This window comes from Ranitomeya variabilis, chromosome 2 (genome assembly GCF_051348905.1).
Source record: "Ranitomeya variabilis isolate aRanVar5 chromosome 2, aRanVar5.hap1, whole genome shotgun sequence".
Lineage (NCBI taxonomy): Eukaryota > Metazoa > Chordata > Amphibia > Anura > Dendrobatidae > Ranitomeya > Ranitomeya variabilis.
The window spans coordinates 635400051-635420783 of record NC_135233.1 but is presented as its reverse complement, the minus strand read 5'-3'; the positions used below and the strand labels follow the sequence as shown (position 1 = coordinate 635420783).

The following is a 20733-nucleotide window of genomic DNA, read 5'->3' as shown; positions in this document are numbered from 1 at the left end:
AAGCCGCCAATCTTGCTGCATAATAGCAATGAACTACCTTCACCTCCAGTTGGTTATGCAGTCCACATGAAAGAAACTTATATGAAACAGCTGTTGAGGTGCCTGAACTATGACCAGAATTTGTGTCCCCTCTGTGATGACTTATAGATGGTTGCCCTATTACATGTCCTTAATTCCTTTACAATCTTAAACATATAGGTACGTCCAAGGTCGCTGCCTCCCGGCATTTGACAATGAAAATTGTACATTCACACTAAAAGCATCAAAACTATGAATTAACACATGTGAGATGATATACTTAACAAAAAAGTGTGAAACAACTGAAATTATGTCTTATTTTCTTGGTTCTAGGTTTGATGACTGCTTTGCACACTCTTGGCATTCTCTTGATGAGCTTCAAGAGGTAGCCACCGGGAATGGTTTTCACTTCACAGGTGTGCCCTGTCAGGTTTAATAAGTGGGATTTCTTCCTTATAAATGGGGTTGGGACCATCAGTTGTGTTGTGTTGAGCAGAAGTCTGGTGGATACACAGCTGATAGTCCTACTGAATAGACTGTTAGAATTTGTATTATGGCAAGAAAAAAGCAGCTAAGTAAAGAAAAACGAAAAAACGAAAGTCAGTCAGTTGGAAAAATTGGGAAAACTTTGAAAGTGTCCCCAAGTGCAGTGGCAAAAACCATCAAGCGCTACAAAGAAACTAGCTCACATGAAGACTGCCCCAGGAGAGGAAGACCAAGAGTCACCTCTGCTTCTGAGGATGTTTATCCGAGTCACCAGCCTCAGAAATCGCAAGTTAACAACAGCTCAGATTAGAGACCAGGTCAATGCCACACAGAGTTCTAGCAGCAGACACATCTCTACAACAACTGTTAAGAGGAGACTTTGTGCAGCATCATGGTAAAATAGCTGCTAGGAAACCATTGCAATGGACAGGCAACAAGCAGAAGAGACTTGTTAGGGCTAAAGAACACGAGGAATGGTCATTAGACCAGTGGAAATCTGTGGTTTGGTCTATTGAGTCCAAATTTGAGATATTTGGTTCCAACCACCGTGTCTTTGTGCGACACAGAAAAGGTGAACAGATGGACTCTACATGCCTGGTTTCCACTGTGAAGCATGGAGGAGGAGGTGTGATGGTGTGGGGGTGCTTTGCTGGTGACACTGTTGGGGATTTATTCAAAATTGAAGTCATACTGAACCAGCATGGCTACCACACCATCTTGCAGCGGCATGCTATTCCATCCGGTTTGCGTTTAGTTGGACCATCATTTATTTTTCAAGACATTGACCCCAAACACACCTCCAGGGCTGTGTAAGGGCTATTTGACCAAGAAGGAGAGTGATGGGGTGCTACGCCAGATGACCTGGCCTCCACAGTCACCAGACCTGAACCAAATCGAGATGGTTTGGGGTGAGCTGGACCGCAGAGTGAAGGCAAAAGGGCCAACAAGCGCCAAGCATGTCTGGGGAGGAGCAATATCACTTTTCCAGAGCCTTTGTACTACCAGTAACATGGAAGCCCCTATATTTCCATTTACAGATGACAGACCTGAGAGGGAACTTGCTTTTCTTGTGCATTGAGATAAAGCTATTCTTGGGAACATTTTACATAACGTTTGGGATCACATTTATCCGGCGCTCTATGCTGAGCACTTACTTTTGGGCTTCCATTTAAATCTCTGAGTTACATGATTCAGATGAAACCCCCTAGGGATCCACTCGCTATAATGAGGTAGCAGAGTTACTCTGGACTCCGTCTGACCTCTATTCAGCGGCGTCCTTCCTTTTAAAAGTGCACAAAACTGTGGCCGACGTCACTTTTATGTACGCCTAGTAAAAAGACGGACACTGCCGGATCACAGACCAGATGGCATCCACAGTGTTTTCATCTGTCTCATTATAGGGAATCTTCCGACGGGGGTTCCGTTGTATTTCAGGGATTTACGCGGAACCACCGATGCAAGCACTCATTGCAGAGTGCAGGATAAATGTGAGTCTTACTGTTATCTTTGGGAGGCAGAAATAAAAAATAAACAGCAGGTGAAGAATTGGTTTTTTATATTTTTTATGCCATTCTTCATGCGGTATACGTAATTAGACGATGTTATTCTTCGGGTTGGTGCTATTACAGCGATACCAGATTTATATAGCTTTTTTTCTGTTTGTGAGGGTTTGTTTTTTGAGGGACAAGTTTATGTTTTTATCGGTACCATTTTCGGGCAAATTACATTTTTTGATTGCTTTCTATTCCGATTTTTGGGAGGCAGAACGAATAAAACCAAGCAATTCAGGAATTTTTTTTTGTTTGTTTCTTTTATGCCGTTCCGTGTGTGGTAGCTGTATTTTTTGGGTCAGTGCGATTACAGAGATACCACATTTATATATATTTTTTAATGTTTTGGTGCTTTTACACAATTAAAATTAGTTTACATAAAAAATAATTATTTTTGCATCGCTTTATTATGAGAGCTGTAACTTTTTTTTTCAAGTGACGGAGCTGTATGGCGGTTTGTTTTTTTGCAAGACAAGACTTTTGTTTAGCGATATATCAAGTATAGTTTTTTGCACCTTTATTTTTTATAGCGTTCAATGAAGGGGTTAACTAGTGGGACAATTTTATAGGTCAGACCATTACGGACGAGGCAATACCAAATATGTGCTTTTTTTGTGGGGATTTACACAAATAAATGTATTAACTGGAATAATATTTTTTCTTTTTTGTGTTCTTTATTTTGTGATTTTTTTGTAGTATTTTTCCGTTTTTTAGAAACATTTTTTTTCTTTTTACATTGTCCCAGGATGGGACATCAACTTTCCCTGCCCTGATTGCCCTTTCCCTGCCTGCTGATCTAATACTCTGCAACGCTTCTCCATAGCAGGGCAATAGATCTGTGCATCGTAGACAGGGAGGAGGTCTGTCAGTTCATGCTCTGAGCATAATAAAAGAAAAAATATACAAATAATTTCAGCTCCAGGACAGAAGTAGTTCAGTCCAGGCTAAGCACAGCTGTATCCAAGCTAGAAAAGAAGAGGTGCATCCAGCGAGCGTAGAAGGAACAAAAATTCAACTTGAAAAAGGCATCTGCCGAGACGCTTAGTTTTAGGGGGGGGGGGGGGTGAAGGGCTTGTCTATACATGTAACATTATTGGATTCATAAAAAATTGAGAAGTTCTTTGCAAAAACGTATATCACTGTTCCATCTACGCTTGCTGGATACACCTATTCTTTTTTTTGCTTGGATGCTCTGAGCATGAGCTAACAGGCCATCTTCCGGCCCGGGGTAACCATGAGGACCATCAGCACAACACTGTTGCGTTGTGCCAATGAGAGCAGAGAGGGAGATCCCTTCCTCTGCGATGCTGCTCAATGTCGCTGTCACTATTGACAGCAGCATCAGAGGAGTTAAACTCCCGCGATTGATGCTAGCATCGATTGTGGGCGCTGCTGCAGGGTGTCAGCACTCATATAGAGCTGACACCCGCACTTGATCGCGGCGGCACTCAACGTGATCCCGCGCGGTCGTAAGGAAGTAGCTGTATGGCGGTATGCGGGAACGCAGCTCTTGCAGCACCGTACATATACTGATGTCAGGAAGGGGATAAGGGAACAGTATTTGACATTCTAAAAACTAAAAAATGTTGCCCAAAATTGATCAGATCTATCAAAACCACTACAAGACTCAAAGCACTGGTTACTGGGACATGGAACAGAATACAATAATAAAAAGAAGGCTACAGAGAACCAGAGTATAGAAGTCAACCAAATCTCAAGCAGAAAGAAAGTAAAACTTTTTTTTTTTTGAGTTTTAGATGTTGCAAATTTTCATCAGCATTTCTGCACCTTTTAGCTAAATTAGATTACATGCATTTTTTTCATTGCTTTTTTTTAATGCATTTGGTTTTGCATGTGTTTTTGAAACTGCGGTTTACGTATATCTTTATGGTATGTCATATTTTAAATAAAGCTGAAAAACATTTGACAAAATTTTATTGATAAGAGTCATGTGTGGATCAAATGCGTTTTTAGTGCATTTACATAACAGAAATACACTAATAATGCAAATGTGTTTTTGATCTGCGGAGTTTTAAGGCAAAAAGTTTTCTATGGGTAAAATCTGCACATTACTTGCTTGATGCGCTAGAAACGCAATGTTCTTTTTTTAATGTTGTCTAAAAAAACATCAGTTTCATTTTGCAAACGCTTTCTTAAGGCTTTAGAAAAGCGTCTGTGACATGAAAAGGCTGCAGGCAATGGGACACAACTCTGCTTGGTAGTGTGCATTGTAGTCTACTGACAATAAGGGCAACATATGTGGGTGAGGGTACTTATATTTTCTCCTTTTTGCCACTTGTAATATAGGTTTAGCATCAGAATAGTTGATAATAGGACTGCACATACTCGGCTGGGTTACACTGTATCTGCACTTTATTACACTTCTTACCCTGAATATATTGCTTTTATTACAGGACCATCTTCAGCTTTGATCACTATTATTTGGTGACTGAATAGAAAAGTCATTTCTTTTACAATAAATCAAATAAATTCAAAATACTGAAATCCTTACCTGAAGAGGAGCTTTGATTTGGTACGGTTGTCTTTGTTTTTACATCTGTTAAACGAGAAATGCTGTTAGCTCTGGCTCTTGGCGAGCCTTTCCCTTCAGTTGGAGTCGCTTTAGGACTACTCCTGCTTGTATATTCTACAGTTCGAGAAGACCCAGAACTTCTTGATATTGTTGCTTCAGAGTCACTGCGTGCAGATAGAGAACCTAGTCTTGCTCTACGTGGCTGTGCAAGCAAATCAATTCTTGAGAGAGCTTTTTTACTCGCGGGTTGTTTTGACGTTGAGCTTGTTGTTGAAACTTCAGAGGCAACAGAAGCCCGATCAGTATCTCCAACTTCTGTATCGGACGTTTCACCTAAACGTGATCTACGCAACAGTGAAGTCCTTGTTGGACGAGGTCTCGGAAGAGTAACCGACTTACTAGCAGAAACAGCTTTTGATGTGGTCAATTTGTCATCAGAAGGGGCAAACTGAGCTTTGGATGGAGACTTTCCAGAATAATTTTCTTGATCAGAAGACAAAATATCTGAAACAGCTGAACAATGTAAACTAGAAGTTTGATCATCATCTGTTAGATCAAGAGACGGTTGTCGATTTCGGCCAGTTGGTCGTAGCACTTTACGGATTTCAGCTTTACACCCAACCTCTTTCACATGAGTCTTATTTTTTCTTTCAGATTTTTCTCGGTGTGCAGTTGTTGGACTATGAGAGTTTTTGGAAGGAGGCACTGTGGAGTATTTCTCTTTCTGTACACTACTGTGGCTTTTTCGTTTTTGGGAACACTTTTTTTCTGAATCCCCAACAATTATGCTAATTGTGCTCGCTGTATCAACATCTGATTCAGGTGATATGGAATTTTCTTGTGTATAGCTTGGTGTTTTGGGCTCATCATCAGGTTTTCTTTCATCTCGAAGTCTTGCCTCAAGAAAAGCCATAACTGCTTCTGTATCTTTCAAAAGCAGAGTTGTATCCAAGCTAGAGTCAGTGTCTACAGAGTCACTTCTTTCTCTTATATTTGCAGATGAAAAGATGGGTGATCCAGTAGGCTGCTTACTGATATGTGGTATAAGTTCTATAGGAACATTTGAGCTAGGCTTGTCAATGGTGAAGCTGCCTTGTCTAACTAGTGGTTTTATGGATTCTTTTCTCTCTGATTCAACACTTTTAACACTCTCACAGCTTGATACAACTTCATATTTCTGATTTCCTTTCTTTTGAGACACTTCTAAACATTTCTGTGGTTTACAAACAGTCTGAGTTGTGGATTCACTTTTACTGACTGGGACAGTTGGAGGCCTATTGAATAATTTTACAGACTTCACCTGCTCTTTAGTCTGTTCCTGTGTTTTGTATGCAACTGGCTTTTTTACTAAGTGTGCAGATACAGTAACTTCATTCTTTGAAGCCTCCAGCAATAGCTGGGAATAATCTGAGAGAATACCAGTTTTTCCATCAGAACTGCCATCTAGTTTTCCTGTTTCCATTCTTCCATTAGTAAAATATAGTTTTTCTTTCTTGCCTACATGAGCAGGGGATTCCTTCTCCTGTAATTCCGTGTCTTGCTTTTCTCCAATTTCGGTCCTATGGCCATGTTTACCGGTAGAAGCCTGTGAATGACATTCTTCTTTAGGAACCTTTGGTAATGTTCTTCTTTTACGATCATTTTGGACAAGAGACATAGATTCACTACTTTTAAATGGCACTCCACACTCCGTTATATCTTCATCTACAAAAAGAAAAAAAAAATAATCAACAATTCCTGTTTTATAACTTGACTACACAAAGGATTGATAAAAACTCCAAGCAATTTTCGTTTTTTTCTTTTAAAGCCTAATCAGCAGCCCATGTCTAAAGTATCAGTTATTAAAATGTAAAACCTCACTGATGTTTTGTTAGTAATATCCTTTATGTGCTCTACAAGGACCAATACATGTATACACTTCTGTGCGACTTATGGAAATTACCTGTATGGCAGTACACCAAATTCAATATAAGCCTGTATTAATTAACTGAAGATGCTCACTATTTATCACAGTAAATATCTATCTTTTTTATACCTCTAAGAACTCATTTAGAACCATAAGCCTTTTTAATAAATTGAAAAACCTAAATAATTGCATTATTAAAACTTATTATTTTGGTTTTAGTAATCCCCTTCCCGATGTAGCATGCTCTATGTTGGGTCCCCATTTACCAAGCAGGCTAAGGAGCAGCGCTCGCACTACACAAAGCACAGCCAGCAACTGCCTGTAACAGCAGCGACTGGAGCTTACTGTGATCGCTGCTGGTTAATCCTTACTGACACGGATCGTGGGATTTACATAATGCGATGGCCGATGCACGGCTCCCATAGGTTCCCTGTGACACCATAGCTGCTATTTTACTTTTCTTGTGAAGCCTTCTACTTTTGCACTATATGTATAGGTTAAAAAAATATATTTAAAAATAAATTCAAATCACTCTTCTTTTTCCTATTAATCATGAATAAAGCATATTTTGGCATCACTGTGTATTAAAAAGTCCAATCTATAAAAATATAAAACTGATTAACATAAACAAGCCCTCAAACACAGAAATGTTATGGGTCTTGGAAAATATCACCACAATCCAAATTTCGTTTTTTTTTTTTTTTTAAAAAAAAAGAAAAATAATACAATAAAACCATACTTGTAGGGACACAGAAAGTCATGCTGCCAGGTCATATATACTACTTAATGAATGCCATAAAAAAAGGCAATGCTCACAAGCATGGGCTCCATTCAGCCCCCGTGACATGATCGCGGGGCAACGATCGGTTTCCATGACAGCCTGGTCGCCAGTTGAAAGCCCCTGTAACTGCCGTGGCGGTATTACTAGGATGCTCGGCCACAGACTGAGCTTCATAGGAGAAGCAGAAATGTGGTACTGCAGTATACAGCACAAACAGTAGAAGGTTCAAGTACCCGTAAGGACAAAAGTGCACACAAAAAAGGAATGGGAGGTGGCAATAAGATATATATAAAAAAAAAAAAAAAACCACCTTATGCTGATAATTATATAAATAAATGATAATAAAATTAATTGGCACAGGTGGTCATTCAAAGGAGGAAAACATTGCCAGTAATTACATACAGTATGCATATTTGATTAATTAGAAAATATGGTGTTTAATTAACATTTTTGATACGGTATAAGACACATTCTATGCTTGAAAAACAGGAAAATATGTTTCCGACTAATTAAAACTCATCATTATCAGAAATGTAGGTGGTCTAAGGTGATGAGGGGGTTAATAACTAAGTCAGTTCATGGTAGTTTTCTTTGCAGCAGGCAGTCTTATGCTATATTACTAGAGAAGCTGAATGTGGACTGAAAGACCTAAGGGGTTTCCCACGAACAAAGTACATTTTAATCAATAGAATTGGAATAAAAAAAAAAAAAGTTCCATAATTGGATGTATATTATAATGTGCCCCTGCGGTGTACTGTGTCATGGCTGTGTCTGACCGAGCAGGAACATGGTCTGATCATATCACAGCTCCTGGGAAGGGGAAAAAAGCAAAAGAGAATATACAGACATTACAGCACAGGATCACAGAAGATTCTTTCTGTGAGGTAAAATATGTTTTTGAACAGGCAGGGAAATTGTTTTCCTTACAGAAAGCAGAGTCTGTCATCCCCTGCTGTAATGTCTGTATACTCTCTTTTGCCTCCCCCTCTGCCCACGAGCTGTGGTATGATCAGAATATCTCCCTGCACGGTCAGACACGGCCATTACACAGTACACAGCAGGGGCACATCTATAAGATTATCTCAGCACAGGAATATTTTATTTAGCATCCAATTGTGGAACTTATTATTATTATTCCAAGATCTATTGATTAAAATGTACTTTGTTTGAGTGAAAACGTCTTTAAAAATGAGTTGCTCACCTCCGAGGATATTTATTTTTCATTTTTAATGAAATGCATGATGTGTATTTGGGGTTAAAAATAATTTTTGCAATAGGGTTTCAATGAAAAATGTGTACAGTTTGGCTTATACAAGTGTCTTGTTTCCCTGCACGTTCAACTTTGATGTGGTCTGGGAACACAAATCAGCTGATAGGTGCTTAGAAAAAGTTTGGACAAGCCATTACAAACTCTGGAGTCAAACCATTAGAACAAGCTCATTGATTTATTTTCAACAAAAGATGTGGAAACACATAGGCTACATGAGACAAATGGTGCAAACTTTTTTGATGGAACCCAATTGCAAAATTATTTTAGCCCCAAACAAATACATTTCCGAAAAAAAAGTCCCCAAAAATTGACAAACCCTTTAAAGTCTAAAACATATGATAATTAATTCTTCAATAGATAAAGAATAAAAAAATGATAATGATGATTAAAGTAAAAATTACAAAATGATTTCCAAAAATTACCATTTTCCACATAAGCCAACATATCAGATTCGCTTTGTTCATTTTCTTGATCATGACCAACATGGTTAGAGGCCAGACTTGCCCACTGGGATACCCAACGTTTTTTGCCTGATACAGACAGAACATCCTAAGAAAATAAAAATAAAACTGATAAAATAAAAATTACAAATTACATTGTTCAAAAAAATAAAGGCAACAATAATATACGACATCCTAGATATCACTGACTGAAATATTCCAGTTACAAATGTATTCATTGCAAAGTGGAATGTGTTGAGAACAATCAAACCTAAAAATGATCAACTTAAAACACAACTAATATCCCACAGAGGTCTGCATTTGGAATGATACTCAAAATCAACGTGGAAAATCAAACTACAGGCTGATCCAACTTCAGTGTAAACGCTTCAAGACAAGGAAATGACGCTCAGTAGTGTGTGTGGTCTCCATGTGCCTGTATAATCTCCCTACAACACATGGCACATGCTCCTGATGATGCGGAGGATGTTCTCAAGAGGGATCTCCTCCCAGACCTGAACTAAAGCATCAGTCAATTCCCGGACAATCTGAGGTGCAACATGGCATTGGTTAATGGAACAAGACATGATGTCCCAGATGTGCTTGATTGGATTCAGGTCTGGGGAACGGGCGGGCCAGTCCATAGCTTCAATGCTTTCATCATGCAGGAACTGCTGACACACTTCAGCCACATGAGGTGCTGTGATTACATATCTATATATATAAGAAGCATCGTGATTACTCTCTAATCCCACCCCCTGCACAGTAGCTCCGCCCCCACATATCACACATAATCCCGCCCCCACATTACCACACATAATCCCGCCCCCCACCAAATTACCACACTTAATCCTGCCCCCCACCACATTACCACACATAATCCCACCCCCACCACATATAATCCCGCCCTCCCACCACATTACCACACATAATCCCACCCCCACCACATTACCACACATAATCCCGCCCCCACCACATTACCACATAATCCCGCCCCCCACATTACCACAAATAATCCCGCCCCCCACATTGCCACACATAATCCCGCCCCCCCACCACACTACCACACATAATCCCGCCCCCCCACCACACTACCACACATAATCCCGCTTCCACACCACACTACCACACATAATCCCACCCCCCACATTACCACATATAATCCCGCCCCCCCACATTACCACACATAATCCCGCCCCCACCACATTACCACACATAATCCCGCCCCCCACCACACTACCACACATAATCCCGCCCCCCACCACATTACCACACATAATCCCGCCCCCCCACATTACCACACATAATCCCACCCCCCACCACATTACCACACATAATCCCGCCCCCCACCACATTACCACACACAATCCCGCCCCCTCACCACATTACCACACAATCCGGCCCCCCCACCATATTACCACACATAATCCCGCCCCCCACATTACCACACGAGGCTCCGTCCCCACACATTACCACACGAGGCTCCGTCCCCCCACATTACCATACGAGGCTCCGTCCCCACACATTACCACATGAGGCTGTGTCCCCACACATTACTACACATTACCACATGAGGCTAAGTCCTCACACATTACCACACGAGGCTCCGTCCCCTCACATTACCACACGAGGCTCCGTCCCCACACATTACCACACGAGGCTCCGTCCCCACACATTACCACACGAGGCTCCGTCCCCACACATTACCACACAAATCCAGTTTGCTTTTGATTTTACAATGTGAATAAACTGTATTAGTATTATTCTGAATTTTTAATTATTATTATTGCTATTAACTTCATTTAAAGTTAATTTACCACCTGCGTAAGCGCTATTGAATGTTGTCATTATTTACTTTAGTTTAATCAGTAGCAGCGTTAATTAGATAGCAATGAGCATGCCGAGCGTTAGCTGGCTGCAAACAGCATGTTTATCCTTATGGCTTATGACACGTCACTGATCCTTTAGTGACCTGCTCTTGTTTTACAAACCGCATATACTATTGTCGGGTAACAAAACAAAATTCAAGTGGCGCTGGTGCCTGCACTGTAGTATGATAAATGCCTATAAAAAAAAACTATCTTCATCAAAATGGCGCCAGCGGCGTCTGCGCTGTAGCATCTATTGCAAATTGATGCTACTGCGCAAGCGCTGCCGCCACCATTTTGCTGAAGAAAAAAAAATGGTCTCAAACTGGAGGTGGCGCTAACGCCATTTTGATGAAGCTGAATTTTTTTTTTGGAACCCTACAATGTTATATGCAGTTTGTAAAAATAGGAGGCAGGTCACCGAAGGATCAGTGACCTGTCATAAGCCCAGAGATGCATATGTAAGCAGAGAACCACATAAAGCCCACACCACAGGCCGCCCACAGTCCCACCCACAGGACGCCCCAAAGCACCAGAATCTCATTGACTGAAAACTACCAATAAAGATTAAACCACAACCACAATCCGAATCTCATCACCCGAGGTAATATTTTGATCAGTATAGCTGCGCCGACTTGATGGTGTCTGTAGTTCACTGAACACAATCCTGATGACAGATTGACTTTAAAGATGAGTTTGAACTGCCACCCCTTTTCCCCCTCATTAAAAAAAAATCTAAGAAAAAAAAAGTAGCATAAAAGTCTGATCTATCAAAAAACACGATTGGCAAACATCGTAAGCAGAAAAAAAATTAAAACTTCCCAAAATAGTACCAATAAAAAACATCGACTCATCTAGTAAAAATAAGCCCTCTCACAGGTCTATCATTCGAAAAAATGAACTGTTATGGGTCTCATAAAATTTGGTATCGCTGCAATCATACTGATGAGGATAATCATATTGCTCGGTCATTTTTTTGCACAAAATGTAAGCTGTAAAACCAATTACCTAAAAATATATATAATATATTGCTCCATGCAGTTATGGCCCTATAGATGCTCCATATAATGCTCCATGCAGTTATGGACCCATAGATGCTCCATATAATGCTCCATGCAGTTATGGCCCCATAGATGCCCCATATAATGCTCCATGCAGTTCTTTATGGCCCCATAGACGTCCCATATAATGCTCCATGCAGTTATGGCCCCATAGATGCCCCATATAATGCTCCATGCAGTTATGGCCCCATAGATGCCCCACATAATGCTCCATGCAGTTCTTTATGGCCCCATAGATGCTCCATATAATGCTCCATGCAGTTATGGCCCCATAGATGCCCCATATAATGCTCCATACAGTTATGGCCCCATATAATGCTCCATGCAGTTCTTTATGGCCCCGTAGACGCTCCGTACAGCATTGTGCCACATGTAATGCTGCTGCAATAAAAAAAAAAAATGACATACTCACCTCTCGTCGCGGCCCGCTGCTCCTCAGCGTCTCATCTCTCTGCACTGACTGTTCAGGCAGAGGGCGGCGCTCACACTCATACGTCATCGCGCCCTCTGACCTGCACAGTCACAGCAAGAGGACGGGAAGACGGAGCGGCGCTCGGCGGATGGAACGCGGACAGGTGACTATGAAATACTCACCTGGTCCCGGCGCTCCTGATGCTGTCCCTGCCTGTCCCATGGTACCGCAGCTTCTTCCTGTAATGAGCGGTCACTGGTACCGCTCATTACAGTAATGAATATGCGGCTCCGCCCCTATGGGAGTGGAGTCCATATTCATTACTTTAATGAGCGGTACCACGTGAGCGCTGAATAGAGGAAGAGCTGCAGCGCGGGAGACCATGGGACAGGCTGGGACAGCGTTAGGAGCGCCAGGAGAAGGTGAGTATGCGACAGACCTCTCTCCCCCTCACCCGCCGACCACGCTGCCGACCATCACTCGAGTATAATCCGAGAGGGGCACTTTCAGCCCAAAACTTTGGGCTTAAACTCGAGTATATACAGTATATATCTTGTTTAGCATGCCATTCATTTGAGGAATTGTGCAAATATCCAAGAGGAGCGGTTTATTAAGGACTCATGGTTAGTCCATCAGGTATTTTTATCACTGCTGGATTGAGTCATTGTATAGCCCAGGGATTGAACAGTGAGGATAGAACATTATATTGATTTCCAATGTTTTGATATATACTGCTCGGGCTGGTTAATCTTTTTTATGCACTAATGCACCTTCATTGGTGGTGGGTTATTTTATACCTATCAATAAAAGTTACATTTTAAAGGGATTTCTTAGTTAATATCAGTAAAGGAATTGAACATTTAACTGTTTGATCATAGGTGCAATACATTGCAATCCTTACTTATCACACTGACATATCTGCCGTTAGTCCCTGATTCTGGCAGGGACTAATAGACTAACTAGATGGCAGACCTGGAGAGAATTGTTTGACATGATGAAATAAGTAAACTTTCATGTAATATACTTTTCTTTATATCTATCATATGTTTCGGTTATACGTAGACTATATTCTTTAAAACACTACATTAAAAAATCCTGATTTTTATTTATTTATTTTTTTTAAATCGGTGAGCAGAGTGAAGAGTTGTATATGTTCCGAGTCTCAAAAAAGAGAGGCGATGTGGGGAAAAGGGTGCCATTTTTTAAATCAGAAGGTCAAATGTACCTTTGAGGAACCAAAATGTATGTTGGCCTGTGAACTCCTATTACATTATCAGGTTTTGCAAAAGTAATAAGCTCCTTTTAAGCTATTCTGTAGCACGAAAGTAAAAATATATAGATAAATAAATCCATTTACCCGCCATCTAGAAGGATACCTTCTAACTAGGGAAATGTTGTTGTGCCCTCTCAATCTATACAAATGCTATATTTTGGTTGCTGACCTTTTTAGGCCGTTTTTACACCCTTGTGACTGCACAAATCGAGTGCTTGTAACCTCATATTATGGCTAAACACAATAATGGAAATCCTACCGATGACCAATGATGCTTTTCATATGTAATCCAAAGCAATGTGAATTACCTTTGCATCTGGTGGAGCCATTTCTTCTTTTGTTTTCTCATGGAGCTGACTATTTCTGTGCTCTTTACTCACAGGGGTCTGAATATTGTTCACTGTAGATTGCTTATTTGGTGGTCGGTGTCCAAGACTCCCAGAACTTCTTAGTAAAATATTTTGTGAAAATAAAGATGTACAAGGCTCTTCAGATTTCTGCTTTAGCAACAATTTGGCGTGCTGGGTGCTATGAATGACTCTGTGAGATGATGAGCCTGACTGCAGACCTAAGGACAACCCTTTAGGGTCTACACAAGCAGCTTTTGCCTTCTCTATTCTAGACTGTGGAATTGGGTATGGTGCTTCTGGACCTGTGGCACTAGCATTTAAAGAAAATGAATAGGAGCGTCTTTTTCTTGGATGGTCATCATCAAAAAACTCTATAAGAAATGCTGTTTGACTTGCCGTGTCCTGCTGCCTGCCCGCTGCGTGAATTTTAAGATCCAACATTCTCTGTTCTAGACTTTTTTGTTTTGCATGGTCTTGAAGAGCGGTAGATCTGTTTAGCCGTTTTAGGGACGAGCTGTTTTCATAGTCACTCTGAGTCCCATCTTCATGTTTGTTACCTGAAAAGAAATAGATTAGTAGAGGAATTGTGCCAATAATATTATATAACTAAATTAAGGAAACCAATCACTGACTGCAGTAATGACGGCAGTAAGAACAACATTCCACAGATGACACCAGCGATGACACGGCAAGACGCCGCGCTGGCGGATATGAAGGGGAGTAATCTGCTGTGCTTCCAACATCTAGCACATCTTAAGACCAGATCTGTACCCGATTAATGGCATGTGCTCTGCCCCGCAACGCGTGCAGGAAAAGCAACACAACGTAATATTTCTGGGTGGGTACAAATAGCAGCCAGAGGGCAACAGACAGTTCTCTTTAGGAATAGACCGGATCAGATCAGTGAAGGTGCGACATCCGGCAACCCCCTCCCCACATCCCCAATCAGATATTAAGAGGGACCGAGGTGGCTGGAAGTTCTTGGATGCTGCCAGAACAAAGCAGCTGTGTACTACAGATCTGCCCCTATTGATTTGAAGGACAGGCCATCAATGAAAAAAAGCAGTTGCCAATCTCTATTTTAAATAACATATACAGGGTGGGCCATGTATATTGATACACCTAAATAAAATGGGAATGGTTGGTGATATCAACTTCCTGTTTGTGGCATTTTAGTATATGGGAGGGGGAAAACTTTTAAAGATGGGTGGTCACCATGGCGGCCATTTTGAAGTCGGCCATTTTAGATCCAACTTTATTTTTTCCAATGGGAAGAGAGTCATGTGACACATCAAACTTATTGAGAATTCCACAAGAAAAACAATAGTGTGCTTAGTTTTAACATAACCTTATTCTTTCATGAGTTATTTACAAGTTTCCCTTTGTTTACAGCCATTGACATGTCGCAGAGGTTAACACGTGAGGAGCGAGTGTCTGGTGAACACAGTACCCGGGTCATTGAGGTAGATTTCAATGCAAGACACCCTACGCAAGAAAACTGTCACCATTCCATGTTATTTAGGTGTATCCATATAAATGACCCTCCCAAAAAAAGGTTGCCTCAACACTGAACATAATGTTCTGTGCAAACTGAGGGTCCTGTTCCAATTTTTGCTTTGCCCATTCTGCAAATTCAGCGTGCCGATCTTGCATCAGTCGAACATCCCTTCAGAAGATATTAGCTATGCACAAATGGCACCCTTACAAAATCCAGCTGCTGCAGCATCTCAGCGAGGATGACCCAGATCGGCGCGCTGAATTTAACTCAGAAAAGAATAAAGTTACGTTAAAACCAAGCACATCATTTTCTTGTGAAATTCTCAATATGTTTGATGTGTCACATGACCCTCTTCCCATTGGAAAAAATAAAGTTGGATCCAAAATGGCTGACTTCAAAATGGCCACCAAGGTCACCACCCATCTTGAAAAGTTTTCCCCCTCCCATATACTAATGTGCCACAAACAGGAAGTTGATTTCACCAACCAGTCCCATTTTATTTAGGTGTATCCATATACATGGCCCACCCTGTATATGATAAATATTATTATAAATGATATAGTCTTATAAATCTACATAATATAATAAAGCTATGAGACAGAACATTAAGCATGAAGTACAGGACTTTGTATTAAGCACACTACCTTGTATCCTTTTTAAGTATACTGGTACATCACTTTTAACACTTTTTGCATCTTCTTCCGAGGCTTCTTTCAGCAATCGGGGTGGATTATTTTGTGCTAACCAGTCGGCTACTTTACTCTCCGCAGCAATCAGTTCTGAATTTAACCCCACAAGGTCCTTATCTCCAGATAACGCCTTCTTTGCCTTTTGACGATGGTCTGTAAACTTTGTTACATGATCTTTAATGGTTACCTTTCCTGGAGAATTGTCATCAAACTCTATAGTAAAGGAAGCATGTCCGGCACCTGAGGGTTGCTGGCACTGAGGGTCCAGCTTAGGGTCATACACAACATTACCCTCTCCATCAGATTTTTGCTGGAGTTCCTTATTAGGGATTTCAAAATAGCTTGGCTCCTTGCCATGAGCACACAGGTAATCTTCCTTGGTAGCTGCTAATTGGCCAACAGATTTTTTTCCTCCTTTACAGCAGCCTAAAAAAGAAAAAAATAGGTATCTATTAGCCAATTTACTAAAAAAACACTTCTTTATTTAACCTCTTACAGGGAATGTATCACCTATATATTGAAACAATACAGTTATGTCTCTTCTCTTATCCTAGCCTGATATTATTGTCAAATCGGACACTTCTTTTTCCATGTATAAGGGGCAGCCATTTTGCCTAAGCTGCTGTTCCAGAGGTCTCACTACAGGATAGGTGATGACAAACATACATCAGTAGGGGCCGACTGCTGGGACTGGCACTGACTGGCAGAACTGTAGGGTGGAAGCGCCTGACAGTCAGCTACCAGTCCAGCGGAGGAAGGTGGCGCTGAGCAGGGACTAGAGCCGGGGCGGTGGAGAATAGGACGGTGCTTGGACACTTACAGAGCAATCAAGGTGCATTTGGGTATGAATTAACAGTAATTTCTCAGTCAGGGAGGAACAGATTGCAGCAGTAAAGTTGTGGGTACATGACCATATAAACAGTTTGGGGGTGGTGGATTGTGCCAACTGATTCCTCTAAGGCCTCCTTCACACGTCCATGTTTCCAGGACATGTGGTATCCATCTCTTTCATGGCTACCACAACTACCCATTATAACCTATGGTGCTGCTCACATGTCCGTTTCTTTACATGAACCATGTGACCGTGCAAACCACAGAGAGACTTGTCTGTTTATTTCCATAAGTCTGTGGGTCCATGAAAGACACAATGATGGTAAAAACGGACACACTGATGACACACTGATGGTAAAAACGGACACACTGACGGAAAACAGGACACGGATGACATACTGATGGTAAAAACGGACACACTGATGGTAAAAACGGACACACTGACGGAAAAAAGGACACGGATGACATACTGATGGTAAAAACGGACACACTGATGACACACTGATGGTAAAAACGGACACACTGATGGTAAAAACGGACACACTGATGGTAAAAACGGACACACTGACGGAAAAAAGGACACGGATGACATACTGATGGTAAAAATGGACACACTGATGACACACTGATGGTAAAAACGGACACACTGATGGTAAAAACGGACACACTGATGGTAAAAACGGACACACTGATGACACACTGATGGTAAAAACGGACACACTGATGCCACACTCATGGTAAAAACGGACACACTGATGGTAAAAACGGACATACGGATGACACACTCATGGTAAAAAAAGGACATACGGATGACACAATGAAGGTAAAAACGGACACACTGATGGCACACTGAAGGTAAAAATGGACACACGGATGGTAAAAACGAACACACAGATGATACCTGCACCGTTTGTTTTTTTTTAAAGTGTTTAAAGACAGACGTGTGAAGGAGGCCTTAGGCCTTTGATTATTGGTGACTTTAATGCGGTATGGGATCCTACTCTACACTGTATTACCTGATCTGATGTGGGTACTTTTGCTTTAGCGAATTGGTGCACTACGTATATACATTGCATTCACAATTATTAGGAAATTTATATTTTTGATGTTCATTTTTTGTAATTGAACAACTACAGAGCTACAATCCAAACGGTTAACAAACCTGATTATTTAAGAAAAAGTTATGCTTTGTCTTTCCTAGGAAAATATCTAGGTGTGCACAATTATTATGCAACTAAATGTAAAATGTAATTGTTAATTGTTTACTTTCATATGGTACAGTGAGATTACTAACCAAACAACTCAAAATGTACAAAATACATTTCTAACATTTGCGAAAAAATATCAGTGGTCAACATAAGCACCCTTTTTTCTTCCCCAATAACAGTCATAAACCTTCCATCCATAGAGACTGTCAGGTTCTTGCCAAACACAGCCTCCCAGAGAGGTGAACTGTATTCTTCCACCGTAAATTTCCCAATTAAGAAGGGTCCACAAGTTCTCAATAGGGTTTAGGTCAAGTGAGGAAGTACTACATCTAATTATTCTTTCATCTTTAAAGGGGTTTTCCACTACTATGACAACCCCTTCTTATAATAAACGTTCGTCCGATAAAATAAACAAATCTATACTGACTTCCTGTCCCGGAGCTGTGATGTAGTGGAATGGCACATGGTGCCCGGTGCCCAATCATAGCTTCCATCACTGTCCCCGCCTTTGTAGGAACTGAACATGAAGCAGAAGTCCAGCAGAAGTCTCAGACTTCCTCTTCATGTTCATTTCGACAGAGGGCGTTAAAAGTAATGCCAGGCACCAGGTTTCAGCCTCCCTTAGCTTGGCCATGTCTCTGAGCATTGAGCACCTTGTACTTTTGGGTATGCCAAGGGGCTGTAGTTCTGGAATATGACAGCACTGGAGAATAATGGGCTACCGGTCACTTGACTCTTCTCAATTCTTTTGCACTTAATGATAGGACCACAAAGCCAGCGGCTTCACATTGTTCTATGCAGCTGTCACATTCGGGCAGGGAGAGACGCCAGCCAGTCCGAGCATTGCAGTCTTGATTTATTCTGCCATCTGTGCCCTTACTGTGTATATGCATGGGCATGTGATTGCGTTAGTGTTTTACAATTTCCCTGATGCCTTTAGAAGTCTGCTTTTGGTCTAGAATTGCCACTTAAGGCAGCTGTGAATCCTCCTAAACTCTTGGATTACTTACTTTGAAATCCTCTTCCGGAGGTTGGCCTATATTTTGTTTGAGCAGTGTATTTCAAGAAAACATAAAGGGAACACTAAAATATCACATCCTTATTATCACTGAATGAAATATTCCAGTTGCAAATCTTTACTCATTACATAGTGGAATGCGTTGAGAACAATAAAACATAAAAATGATCAACCTAAAGCAAAATTAATATCCCTTGGAGGTCTGGATTTGGAATGATACTCAAAATCAAAGTAGAAAATCAAATACAGGCTGATTCGACTTCAGTGTAAATGCCTCAAGACAAGGAAATGATGCTCAGTAGTGTGTGTGGCTCCCACGTGCCTGAATGACCTCACTACAATGGCTGGGCATGCTCCTGATAAGACAGGGGATGTTCCCTTGAGGGATCTCCTCCCAGATCTGGATTAAAGCATCAGTGTGCTCCTGGACAATCTGTGGTGCAACGTGGAATTGGTGGATGGAACGAGAGAGGATTTCCCAGAAATGCTTGATTGGATTCAGGTCTGGGGAGTGGGCAGGCCAGTCCATAGCATCAATGCATTCTTCATGCAGGAACTGCTGACAACGCTTCAACCACATATGACCTAGCCTTATCATGCATCAGAAGGAACCCAGGGCCAAGTGCACCTGCATATGGTCTCACAATGGGTCTGTGGATCTCATCCTGGTACCTAATGGCAGTGAGGCTAACTCTGGCTAGCACATGGAGGGCTGTGCGGCCCTCTGAAAAAATGCCACCCCAAATTATTACTGACCCACTGCCAAACCGGTCATGCTGAAGGATGTTGCAGGCAGATCTCTCTCCGCGGCGTCTCCAGACTCTGTCATGTCTGTCACATGTGCTCAGTGTGAACCTGCTTTCATCTGTGATGAGCACAAGGCACCGATGTCGATTCTGCCAATTTTGGTTATCTCTGGCAAATACCAATTGTCCATCATGGTGTTGGGCTATATGCACAACACCCACTTGTGGAAGTTGGGCCTTCATACTACCCTCATGAAGTCTGTTTCTGACAGTTGAGCTGACACATGGATGTTAGTGGCCTGCTGGAGGTCATTTTGCAGGGCTCTTGCTCTGCTCCTCCTTGCACAAAGGAGGAGGTAGTAGTCCTTCTGCTGTCTTGTTGAGCTCCTACGGCCCCCTTCATGTCTTCTGGTATTTGCTCCATGCTCTGGACACTGTGCTGACACACAGGTACTCTTCTTGCAACAGCTTGCATTAATGCGCCATCCTGGATGAGCTGCACTACCTGAGCAACTTCTGTGGGTTGTAGACACCGCCTCATGCTACTCTACCTCTAGGGGTGAGAGCAATGGCAAAATGCAAAAATGACCAAAACATCAGCCCAAAAGGATGAGTACAGAGAAATGGTCAGTAGTCACCCCCTGCAGAACCACTCCTTTATAGGAGTTGTCTTGCTAATTGTCTATCATTTCTACCTGTTGTCTGTTCCATTTGCACAACAGCAGGAGAAACTGATTCACAATTGGTGCTGCTTTATAACTGTCTGATTTCACAGATGTGTGATTGACTTGGAGT

The 20733-nt window shown here is 41.5% G+C and overlaps 1 protein-coding gene across 6 annotated transcripts in view; it reads right to left on the bottom strand.

The window, feature by feature from the left end:
• Positions 1-20733, bottom strand: part of CEP170 (centrosomal protein 170) — a 208777-nt gene that overhangs the window by 106584 nt on the left and 81460 nt on the right. For 4 of the 6 annotated variants that reach the window (XM_077289089.1, XM_077289088.1, XM_077289090.1 and 1 more), the window contains exons 8-11: positions 16091-16561; positions 13907-14505; positions 8967-9093; positions 4567-6291 (exon numbers count right to left, since the gene is read on the bottom strand). In XM_077289089.1, the coding sequence (XP_077145204.1) occupies positions 4567-6291; positions 8967-9093; positions 13907-14505; positions 16091-16561 (2922 nt within the window). The remainder of the gene's footprint in view (positions 1-4566; positions 6292-8966; positions 9094-13906; positions 14506-16090; positions 16562-20733) is intronic. The other 2 variants (XM_077289094.1, XM_077289093.1) reach the window with 1 other exon arrangement.